The sequence below is a fragment of the Peromyscus leucopus genome, chromosome 2 (genome assembly GCF_004664715.2).
Source record: "Peromyscus leucopus breed LL Stock chromosome 2, UCI_PerLeu_2.1, whole genome shotgun sequence".
Lineage (NCBI taxonomy): Eukaryota > Metazoa > Chordata > Mammalia > Rodentia > Cricetidae > Peromyscus > Peromyscus leucopus.
Genome location: NC_051064.1, coordinates 127,014,652 through 127,026,922, shown reverse-complemented (window position 1 = coordinate 127,026,922; position 12,271 = coordinate 127,014,652). Strand labels below are relative to the sequence as shown.

Below are 12,271 nucleotides of genomic sequence, written 5' to 3'. Positions count from 1 at the left end.
AACAGTGGAGGAGTGTTCCCCTTGCTCCACATCCTCTCCAACATAGACTGTCATTAGTGTTTTTGATCGTAACCATTCTGACAGGTGTAAGGTGGTATCTCATAGTCGTTTTGATTTGCATTTCTCTGATGACTAAAGATGTTGAGCATTTCTTTAAATGTCTTTCAGCCATTTGAGATTCTTCTTTTAAGTTTTTTTTTTTTTTTTGCATTTTAAAGTATGTGTATGTGTGCCTGTATATAAGCATGTGAGTTATAGGCAGTTGTGAGTTGCCCGACGTGGATGCTGGAACCAAACTTACTGTTGTGTATATATCACCATGTCCAGCTTGAAGATACTGTTTTGTTTTCTTTAATTTGTTTTTCATGTTGCCATTTGGAAATAATCTAAATGTAAAGAGAGCAAATATTCTGCCGCTTTTCTGTCCCTGGCAGTTGCCCACTGCTGTTGCTGAGGCTGGAATCTCAGCCTTCTGTTCACTCCTAGAGTCAGCAAGTGGATACAGGGGACATTATCTTCGGAATGTGGATAGTTCATGGCTGTGAGATTTCCTCCCTCTCTGAAGTTCCAGTCTCTTGAGTTGTGTGGTTAGCGTTTCTCTGCTGTCTTCAAAAAGATGTTTTGTCTGGCTTTTCTGAATGTTGATTTGTAACTAACTTTTCACTCTTTTAGAGAAGTAAAAAGGATTTCTTTAGCCTTTTAAATATGCTCCCATTGAAAACATACCAAACTCTTCCTCTATGTTCGTATTATATATCACTAAAACAGTTCTTGTTTCTACGAACTTTTCTTGTTGTTTCAGTATCACTAAATACAAAGAACGTTAATGTTTCCCATTTTACCTGACCTCTCAGCTGCATCTGACTTTGTGAATTACTTGTTTCTTCTTTTCCTTTGGTACTCACACTGCTACACTGCCTTGGGCTCCCCTGTCTCTGGTGAACCCTCCTTCTTTGCACTCATCTTCTTTGGCTTGTTCTGCAAATGCAAGGCTTTCTTCAACTTTTTTTTTAACTGCTGACTTTTTGGCTTCCTAGCCCCAGGAGTTTCTAAAACTATCTTCTCTTTGAATTCCATCTTTGTTAGTGATCCACCAAGAGCATGCCTTCAATTACTACTTGTTCTTCAGTATTGCACAAATTTGCAATTGGGAAAAAAAAAAAAGCTTCCAACCACCATGCTTGTTTGCCTAGTTATATCCATACTATGCTTCAAACTCAAAGAATTTATGATCTATTTCTGTTAGGAAAACTAAAGACTTAAGATTAATCCATTAACAAGGTATATGTGTGAAAATATAATGGAACCCATTGTTCTGTACTAGACCGAAAGCTCATTTCCCTTATGCATAGAGTCTATAACCAAGTTCTTAGATATCTCTTGAACTCATATGTTTCCTTATCGACAACTCGGCTGCCTTTTTCTGTGCTAGGGATTGACCCAGCCACTCACTGGTGTTAAACACACACTGTACCACTTCCTAAGACCCCAGCCCCTCACCTACCTATCTGAGTAAGCTACCCTTACTTTTCTGTAGCTCAGCACTGGGGTCACATTCTTTTCTTTTGGCTCTGAATTACTCAAAAATACCTTACTATTTTCAGATAGACTGTTGCTTGCTCTTTTTTGTTGTTGTTGTTTTGTTTTCTTTTGAGACTCTTACCGTGTAACTCAGGCTACCGTTAAAGTCATGCTCTTCCTGCTTCAGTTCCCAGTTGCTGGGGTCGTGGGTGTCAACCATCATTTATGTTTCCCCTCTGCTGGGACTGCCCTCTTTGAAACCCCTCCTTTCCAGATTTCAGTTCAATTATCATATGCTCCTTATGACCCCTCTTACACATTTTTATAGCTTTGTTTACCATCGTTACATTTTTTTGTGGTTTTAAAGATTAGTATTAGATATTAAGCACTAGAAGAATAAGGACCAGGAACCCTATATTTCTAGTCATTGTGTTCCCTAGAACTTCATATAGGTATGACATCTAGTAGACTTTCAGTAAATTTGCCGAATGCACTGATCAGTTTTCTCTCTCTCTGCCCATAGCTGAAGTGAAACGTGTTGGAGATACACTCTTGGGAATGGCAACACAGTGTGTGCAGGTGAAGAATGTGGTTAAGACCTCACCTCAGACTCTGTCCAACCTCTGCCTCAAGATCAATGTCAAACTCGGTGGCATTAACAACATCCTCGTCCCACACCAGCGGTATGAACTCTTACTCACTTGCTTTTGTCTAGGTAGCCTGCTGTGGGTTGATGAAAAGACAGAGTGACCGGAACAGAAGAGGGAGGAGACTAGAATGGGGTCTGGGTGGTACCAGCCAGGGAAGACTCAGTCCCTCACCATTTTGTTTTCTTTCCTTGCTCAGCTCTGCTGTTTTTCAACAGCCTGTGATTTTCCTGGGAGCAGATGTTACACACCCCCCAGCTGGGGACGGGAAGAAGCCGTCTATCACAGCGGTGAGTGATTCTTTTTAACTCTGAGTTCCATGCCCAAGCCTTGCTCTCTCAGTGCACCGTCCCTGTTACCCACTAACCTAACTCTGAATGGCACCTTGTGGAGGAAGGGGTTGCGGGAGGAGGATCTGGGAGTTAGGGTAGGGATAATATAGCCTGTGGCCAGAAACTTTGTCTTTCAGTCACTCTTTCTCTACATTTTTGTTTTTCTTTTTCACTCCAGTTTTGGGGAGGGTAAGAAAGTGACTATGTATCTCCTCTGTGGAATCTCTTTTGAGGGAATTACTTTCAGGATTGGCCTTTCTTTTACTTCTACTTCACTTTGACCATTAATCCATCAAGCAGATTAACTGTCTCTACTCCTTACGGTAGCTGGGGCACTTAGTTTTTTTTCCCCTTTCCGTTTTATAGTGGGTACCAGACCCAGAACCTTGGTCTACTAGGAAAGCATTTCACCTCTGAAGTAGAGAGTCTTGTCTCTAGGGCACTTAATTTGACAGGAACAATGGAATATATATATATATATATATATAAAATGCAGCTGCATGAATGTGGATCAGAAGTTCAAGGTCATTCTTAGGATTCTTAGGGCTCATGTCATTCTGATGGGCGTAGGTATTTTCTGTGTATTGCAAGGGCACTGAAAGCAATAATTCTTACCACATATTAAGGGAATCTGCTTTTGTGGCAGAACAGACTAAAACCAGTGTTTGTTGGATCTTAACCCCTACTCAATCTCTTTGTACTCTGATGTCAAGACTCTTGGTCTAGGAACACATCAAATGAACTTGTCCAATTATGTGGCATTCCTACCTAGCGGTCCTTTCCCACACCCATTATGTCACTGCAAGAGAGGGGGATATTTAGACACTGTTGCTTTCTCTTTGTTGTCAGGTGGTCGGCAGTATGGACGCACACCCCAGCCGCTACTGTGCTACCGTGCGTGTGCAGCGCCCCCGGCAGGAGATCATTGAAGACTTGTCCTATATGGTGCGTGAGCTGCTCATCCAGTTCTACAAGTCCACCCGCTTCAAGCCCACCCGAATCATCTTCTACCGAGATGGGGTCCCTGAGGGCCAGCTCCCCCAGGTATGGTTCCTAGTGGCTGGTTCATTTTCTTGTTGAGGCCAGAGGACTGCTTTTCAAAGCTAATGGTGCTGGGAGAGGCCATGAATCACAACTGAGGAGTAGAGTAGTAAGTATCTATAGACTTTTGTTTCAACCCTATTTCCTAGTGCCTTTTGGTAGTTAGTGTTGAAGACCATTTAGACTAGTGGTTCTTTTTCTTTTGAGACAGGGTCTCACCAGTAGCTCTGCAGGCCTGGAACTCCCTCTGTAGACCAGGCTGGCCTCAACTCACAGAGATTCCCTGTCTCTTCCTCCTGAGTGCTGGGATTAAAGGTGTCTGCCACCATTTGCAGCCAGATCAGCGTTAACATACCTGAGTCTCACCTGGAACCTAGTTTCCCATAGCCTTATGTTAAAATTCAACTGTTTTCACCAAGCAATCAGCAGCTATTAAGCTCCTGAGACTTCTATGCCTTCATTTTTTTACTTACCAGTTATCATAGTGGCCATCTGAGATAATTCTTATTAGTAAAGTCAATAGATGTGGTAAAAATGAGACTTAGGGGTGTTGGTGTTAAAAACTTGTTGAAGTCTAGTTTTAGCTCATTTCAAAGTTCATTTTCTACCATACAAATAATTCTTTTTCTTTGTAGCCCAGGTTGGCCACACACTTGTGGTTCCCCTTCTTCCACCTCCTCCATGCTGGGGTTCTAGGTGTGCACCATTGTGCCCAGTTTATAAACATTTTTTTCTCTGTTATGTCCCTTGAGATTGAACCCAAGGCTGCGTGCGTACAAGGCACACAATTTGCTTTAAGTTACAGTCTAGTCCCTACCTGTTTTGACTTTCTGTGTCTATTTTCTTATAATCCTGATATGGTTTATTTATTTTTTAATTTATATTCATCCCCTTCTGTATCTACTTCAGGAACTGTATACATCTACTCCTCTCTGGTAGTTGAACCCTGTCTACTCTTAGAAATCTTGATCTTAAATTTGGATTATTTATTTATTTTTGGTTTTTTGAGACAGGGTTTCTGCATTTAACAGCCTTGGCTGTCCTGAAACTCACTCTGCAGACCAGGCCAGCCTCAAACTCATGGAATCTGCCTGCCTCTGCCTCCACCTCCCAGGTACTGGGATCAAAGGCATGTGCCACCATTCCTGGCATCTTAAGTTTGGATATTGTAATTTTTGGTGTCTTCTCTGTAATTTTTGGTTCTGTGTCTCTTTTTTTTTTTCCTTTCCTTTCTTTCAAGACAGGGAACCACTATGTAGTTTGGCCTGGGATTCACCATGTAGACCGGGCTGGCCACAAACTCACAGAGAACTGCCTGCCTCTGTTGCCTGAGCTCTAGGATTAAAGGTGTGCACCACCACACCTTTCTAGTTCCACGTCTTAATGTAGTTCTGTAAGATCTCTTTTTGCATGGAGACCAGATAGGTACTGTCTTCTGATGCCAAGGCTCCTAGGTTTTCTAGGAACATATCAAATGAGTATGAGTATCAGGACCTCTCATTTCTAATTGTTGAGCATCCGCTTATGAAGCTTATGTGATGTTTTTAGGTCAGTGGTGCCTTTGAACTCACCTAGGACCATGTGTCCTTTTCTCCCTCTTCACCTGGTGCCTAGATCCTTCACTATGAGCTGCTTGCCATTCGAGATGCCTGCATCAAACTGGAAAAAGACTACCAGCCTGGGATCACTTACATTGTGGTGCAGAAACGCCATCACACCCGCCTTTTCTGTGCTGACAAGAATGAGCGAGTGAGTGAAGAAGTGTGGAGACCACCAGTACCCTCCTCCGTCCCCTTTACTTTGAGGGAATGCCTGGGAATTTAGTGGTTTTTCCCGTGTGTCCTCCCCGGCTGTTTTCCCCATGGCTTTTTGGCCCATCCTTGACCACTTTCTTTCCCTTGGTGCCTCCTCCCCCTCTCCTTCCCTTGTACTCCTCTCCTCCTCCTAGCTCCCTGGCCTAGACCCTGTATGTAGACCAGCTCCCAGAGAAGGGGAAGGGAACTTCTCCTATGTATGTGCCAGACCCTGTTCAAGGAGTCTTCCTCACAGCAGCTCTGTGAAGAGGGTACTAGTAGTATCTCCGTTTAACCTCAGAAAGGTTAAATGACTCGCTAGTAAATAGCAAAACCAGGATTCAGACACTTGACTTTAGAAACCTATTGTTTCTTGGAATTCTGGGAAAGAGTAGAATCCAGCTAAGGCCCTGGTCAGGGCCAGGCAGGTCTTGGGATCTTGGTTGTGTTTGTCTCTACAGATTGGGAAGAGTGGAAACATCCCTGCTGGGACCACGGTCGACACCAACATCACCCACCCGTTCGAGTTTGACTTCTATCTGTGCAGCCATGCAGGCATCCAGGTAGCTGGACTGCACAGGTCTTGGGGTTTTTATTGGGTCAAGGCTTAGTTGGTTATCCCTACTGCATCTAGAATATGTCTTACAGCCTTGTACATTAAAAGCGGAACTATTGTTAGTACACCCCTAGGACACTTGCAGGTCTGCAGGTCGCTTTATAATAGTTTTGTGTCTGTGTCTTCATGGGGGGGTAGGGTATGGTCATCCAGCCTGCCACATTCTTAATTAGTATTGCTCTTTGGTCAGCGACCATCCCCTTTGCCCAATCACAGACTACTTCCCACCTTTTTTTCCTAGGGTACCAGCCGACCATCCCATTATTATGTCCTGTGGGATGACAACCGGTTCACAGCAGATGAACTCCAGATCTTGACATACCAGCTGTGCCACACTTACGTACGATGCACACGCTCTGTCTCTATCCCAGCACCTGCCTACTACGCCCGTTTGGTGGCTTTCCGGGCACGATACCACCTGGTAGACAAGGAGCATGACAGGTAAAGGCTGGCTGCTTTCCTTTGGCTTCAGCCTCTCGTGCTGACCCTTTCCTCTTCTGTCGGAAGAAGGAAGTGAATTTTATCCTACCTGAACCTGGGTTGGTGTTTTCTCTTAATTTGGTATGTGAATTGGCGCTGTAGGGATGGGTGGGGGAATCAGCAGCAATTCAGTTTACCAGGAAGGACTTTGCATATTTTTCTTTTTCAGTGGAGAGGGGAGCCACATATCGGGGCAGAGCAATGGGCGAGACCCCCAGGCCCTGGCCAAAGCTGTGCAGGTTCACCAGGATACTCTACGCACCATGTACTTCGCTTGAAGGCAGAACGCTGTTACCTCACTGGATAGAAGAAAGCTTTCCAAGCCCTGGGAGCTGTACCACCCAAATCCAGAGGAAGCAAGGAAGAGGGAGGTGGGGTCGGGAGGCGTATAGGAGACCTTGTTTCTATCTACAGAGGGGATCTAAGGGTGGGAAGAGGACCAGCAAGACAGACTACCAGCCAGAAATCTGATAGCAACCTCATGTCCTCCCCCGCCTCCCCATCGTGTTACATCTGACCCCACTGGACCAAAAGGGGCAGCATTAGTGCCCACCATACACACAGTTGTCTCGTGTGCCTCACAGTGCTACAGACTCATGCTTGACAGCTTGCTAGGGTCGCCTCTGCAGTCCTGTGGTCAAATGCTGGTATGTTTGGGTTTGATAATTCTAGATGAGAATGTGAGGGGCTTGAGAAAGCGGGTGGGAGGAGGGAAGGAATTTTTAGGAGCCTTAATCAGAAAAGGTCTAGATTTGTTTAAGAAGAAAAATGAAAACAGACTCAGATCAATATTTTAGGATACTAGATGTTTTCATGGGTTCAGAATCCAGTTTGTAGGGAGATTTTTAATGCTAATGGTTTGGGTTGCTCCTCCCCAGCTGCCACCCCCCCACCCCCCAATTATTCCTCTCCATATTTTCTACCCCATATGCCTCTTCCCTGACAGACATCCAGCCCCCAGTAACACTTAAGGCACTATGGCACTTAGCTCTGAAGTGACACGACCCTGTCTTCCTCCCGCCGGCCGGTGGGTAACAGTGCCTTCCCTGTAACGGTAATGCTGCAGAACTGCAACCTTTTGTACCTTTCTCTGTGGGACGGGGTGTGGGGGGGAGAGGTGGTCAGGAGGGAGGGAAGAAATATCCCAACGCCAGCAAGCCTCCAGCTAGAATGCCAGCTGTCTTTCATTTGAAGGAATTGACTTCCATATTCATTGAGCTTTTAAAAAAGGTTACAACCTCAAGATGGTTAAAATCCATTGACATTTGCACTTTCAGATGTGACAAGTCTCCGAGCTGCTGAGATGACTGGCCCTTGGCCTTCCCCTCTCGCTCCCTCTTTTCCTTGACCCCACCCCCACCCTGCCAGGTCTAGAGTTACTGTGGTAGCATTTCTCATGCTTGGCTTCTTTCCCCCTGATGATCAAGTCTCTTTTGTTTCAATATTTCTTAACTGGGGTGTCTCATAACACAAGATCTTTAGGACTAAAATAAGAAAACAGAAAACTAAATGTTATTTTTATACCATAACTTGAGTCTATTGCCAAAATCTGGAAATCCCTCTCATACTGGATGAGTTTGCATCCCAGAAACATGGAGCCATGAGAAGGGACTGTGGCCCTGACTTGTATTCTGGCCTGGCTAAGTAGGGGTGGTTGGCTCCCTGGGGCGGGGCTCAGCCTCTGCCCTCCCTCTCTGCAGACAGTACCTCCACTGCTCCACCCCGCACTCTCTCCTGGAAGTGAATCCCCCCTGTCTCTCACTGGACCGCCCTTCGATCCTTTGACTAACGGAGGTTCCAGCATGTCCTCTGGACAGGCTGGAGAATTTTGCTGCTCCCTATTGCTTCTGTTTACACAAATGAATTTTTCCTGTTTCCCACTAGGGCATGTGAGTGGGTGGCATAGGCTTTTCTTTTTCGTCCCCTCTCTCGAGATTCTGGGGTTCAGCTGTCTTGCAGGACTGGAAATGAAGTGGGTTCTAGCTTTGTCCTTGCTGACCTTGAAGCAAGGCGCCCTCTTTCCTTGACTGTCCTTCTTTCCTTCCTGCACTACGGCTTGGGATGGGGAATTTGAACTTTGGTGTACAGAGTCCCCTTCAAAGGAGCCTGAGCTTAGGTTTGCCCTACTCTGGTGATGAAGCCATGATATTTTAGATCTAGCCCAGGCTTAGAGGCCAGCTGGAGAAAGGAAGGTCTGAATCCTGGCCTGTGGAGTCCAAACCTCTCTCCAGTAGCCCTTGTACAGACCCAGATTTGCTATGCAAACAGTCCAGGTTCAGTTGTGGCTGGCTACGTGGTTTAGTAACTACCCAAAAGGTAGCACAAACATTCCTTGTGGAAAAAGCCCAGGACTGTTTAGTAGTTCCTCCTGTACTTTTTTTTCTGCTGGCTACAGTATGGAGTGCCCCATGGGCACAGTCCCAGCCGAAGAACAGAACAGAGGGCTCTGGGAAGAGGCAGCTCACTGGAGAGCCTACATTCCTTACACAAGTGCCTAAAGAGAGTGATGCCAACACTCCATCTGCCCTGTCCATCGCCTTCATATACAGTCTACTTCTTGTTCCGTCACCCTTAGGGGAGGGAGCTCTCCACAGACGTGTGCTGTCAACTGGGGTGCATTAGGGGGCTTGGATGAGGGCACTATTCCTGGAGGGTCCAATCATTCACCAGCATTTGCAGATGCCCATAGGGAACAGGTGACTGTCACAACTCCAGCAACACGTTTTTGTTCTCTCCTTTTTTCTTTGCCTCACTCTCTCCAGTTGGGTTTCAAGCTAGGGATTGGAAAGCAGTTTTAATTCTTTGGTATTTATGTGCCATTCAAGAAATAAAAGCAAGAGAATACTGGGCATGATGACCCATGTCTGTAATTCTATAATCCCAGCAATAAGGCTGAAGCAGAAGATTTGCAAGTTCAGGGTCAGCCTGGGCTGCTCAGTGAATTCCAGGCCAGGGTGCACTACATAGCAAAACCATGTCTCAGAAAAAAATAAAAAGGAAAATCGAGAAAAGTAACGTGAGTAATACAACTTCTTGCTGTGATTACAAAGCAAAACAAAACAAATCCTTCAGATTTCACTGCTCCGGACCATGTGGGTTCTCCTCATTCAGAGGCGCTGTGCACGCAGTAAAAGTGGTGTTGCCGCGCGGCTCAGCTCGTTTGGGTTTGGTTTGAGTGGTGCGTGGTGCCAAGCTCCACGGAGGCACTTGGAGGAGTCAGTCCACCTCCACCTTCGATCTCTTTCTCCTTTCCCTCACCCCTCTGTTGGCTTCCCTTTTCCCTCTTCACTCAGCTTCCTTGCTGGCTGGCCTGCCTGCCTGTCTGCCTGTGTGATAATGAATTCTCTGCATGGCTGCAATGATCCCACTGTTAGTTGGCAAGGTCAGGCTTTGCTCATTGACTACAGAAAACCAAAAACCTGTTTCTCATGCCCAGGGTGTTAACCCTGGGTCGCACTGTCCTCAAGCTTACAGTAGGTCAGACCAGCAGGCCTGTCTAACCGACAAAATCAGTAGGGTTTCTGGCAGTTTCAACACCTCTCCCTTCTGTGGAAGCGATTCCTCTCTTGTTTCTAGCACTGCTGCTCTTTCTCACTACCTGGGACCTCTCTCTGCTGAGAATGTCCTACTTGGGTATTAAGGAATAGCCGGCTAGAGAATGGATTTAGAAGAAGAGAGTGAAAAGAGAATGGAGAGAGTTTGGATTAGAAGTGGTAAAGGAGAGTGCTGCTTTGTATTCAGTCCAGTGTGACCATCGGTTGAGGTGCTAGTGCTGGCCACCTCGGATAGGCCTGGAGCTACTGTGATTGGGAACGTACGCTTGGAATATGACTACAGTTGAACATAACGAACCTAAAAGTATGGAACTACTCTAAAGATCTAGTTCTCAACTGCAGCGTAGTTTCTCTATGGCCTCCTCTTTGACTGAGCAGCAATGTTTTTGGACAGTTTTCTTTTTTAACCAGAATTGTGGGAATGATGCCAGGGACACGGTTTTCTTTGTTGGCCCATGGAATGTCTACAAGGCTGCTCAATGTTGTAGACCTGGCATCAGGCATCACAAAGGAGGATGGCGTTTCTTCCCTTTCAGGGTAGAAGAGTCACCTCTCACCTAGCCAAAAGGCAGTTTTGGAAATTTATGTCAGGAAAGGTTTTGTTTTGTTTTCTAATTTCCTGGGCTTTGGATAACCCAGGATGGTAGTTAAGATGCCTTCCTTGGGCAGGGGTCATGGCAGGGATATGCAAGGCAGTCTTTGCTACTTGGCCTTCTAAGCAGACTGGGAAAGAGGGGTTCTCTGGTTTTCTCTTTCTCCCCACTTACTAGGACTTGCCTTCTCCCTGAGCCAGGAGAGAGGCTGGGTTGGTGCTCTCCCCTTACTCTGCTCCTACTGACTTAGAACCTCTGGCTGCTGTACGATAGCCCAGGAAAGGGAATGGAAAGAATGGGCTCAAAACAAAACAGAATAATGTAAGGAAGGCAGATTTCCTTCCTTAAAAAGGGAAATCAGAACGTCTCCAAGAATTGTGTAAGTAAAGACAATGTGTCTCAATGCACTGAGTCCTCTGGTGTTATAGCAATAAGGAAGAATGAAATGACTTCCTGTGCACACAGTCCAGCCTGATTGATGTGTGGTGTTGCACTTAGCGGCCATGTGGTGGGCATGTGTGACTACTCTGGGTTTCACTTTATTTTCTGAACTTTTTATTCCTCTCGAGTCCAGCATGGATGGGGAAGTCCCTCGAGCCCCACGGCTGTACTTGTTTGCGATGTTCCCCATTGAGACTTGTGTTCGTGTCCTGCTTTGAGCTGTACCTTGTCCCGTCCATTGTGAATTACCCCAGCAGCTGTAATGTACAGTTCCTTCTCAAGCAAGCAACAGCAGCAGCACAATTCTGTGTTTTATAAAGACAACAGTGGCTTTTATTTCTAAAGTTCAGTCTCTGTTTTTTGTTTTTTTCCTACCAGCAAAATAAACTGTTGGGATTAATTACATCACCAATAGGCTTTAGGATGGAGTAATAGATTGTCGTCCAATCGTACTTCACAGGGTCTCTGTGTATTCTTCATTTCACAAACATGCAAAACTCTGTGCCAGAAGTATTGTTGAAGAAGATAGGCACAATTCAAAACTGATAAAAACAGGATGTCTTGTAAGTTTCTTGGGCCAGGCGGTGGTGGCACACGCCTTTAATCCCAGCACGGGAGGCAGAGCCAGGTGGATCTCTGAGTTCAAGGCCAGCCTGGTTTACAGAGCGAGATCCAGGACAGGCACCAAAACTACACAGAGAAACCCTGTCTCAAAAAGGAAAAAAAAAAAAAAAAAAAAGTTTCTTGGGGAGATCACTGGTCACAAAGTCTTCCAGTACAAAAGATTACAAGTGGCTGGCTCGAAGCTGTAGCAGTGCAGAGGGAAAGGTAAGGGCAGATTTGAGAAGCAGGACGTAACATTAGTAGGACATCATGACTGATGGGAGAATCTAGAGCTTATGTTTCTACTTGAACATGAGTATACTGAGACATTCTCATCAAGATGGGATCGGTGAGACTATAGAAGGAATATGGTACTTCTCCTGATGAAAGATGATTAGCCTGGTATACATAGAGTTGTCTTTGAGGTTCTTGCTCTGTATCCCTGGGGACCCTCAACCTCACAACTTTCCGAGCTCCACCTCCTGTGTACTGGAATCTGAAGCCCACAGCACCCTGCCAGCCTCAGATTTTGAGATTTCAGGTAGGAATAAAGTTTCCATAAACATACCCTAAGATTGCTTAGGCAAAATAGGAAACTACTGTTAGAAACACTGGAGTCACACTGGGTAGAAGGTGGAGGCGCAGGGGAG

General features: G+C 45.6%; 1 protein-coding gene across 2 annotated transcripts in view; it reads left to right on the top strand.

Moving 5' to 3' along the window:
* LOC114704273 (protein argonaute-1) overlaps positions 1-11,426 on the top strand; it is a 33,114-nt gene extending 21,688 nt beyond the window's left edge. For both annotated transcript variants that reach the window (XM_028885423.2, XM_037202935.1), the window contains exons 13-19: positions 2,045-2,204; positions 2,368-2,458; positions 3,350-3,544; positions 5,156-5,290; positions 5,796-5,897; positions 6,192-6,391; positions 6,600-11,426. In XM_028885423.2, the coding sequence (XP_028741256.1) occupies positions 2,045-2,204; positions 2,368-2,458; positions 3,350-3,544; positions 5,156-5,290; positions 5,796-5,897; positions 6,192-6,391; positions 6,600-6,708 (992 nt within the window). In that variant the 3' untranslated portion in view covers positions 6,709-11,426. The remainder of the gene's footprint in view (positions 1-2,044; positions 2,205-2,367; positions 2,459-3,349; positions 3,545-5,155; positions 5,291-5,795; positions 5,898-6,191; positions 6,392-6,599) is intronic.
* The last annotated feature ends 845 nt before the right edge of the window (positions 11,427-12,271 follow it).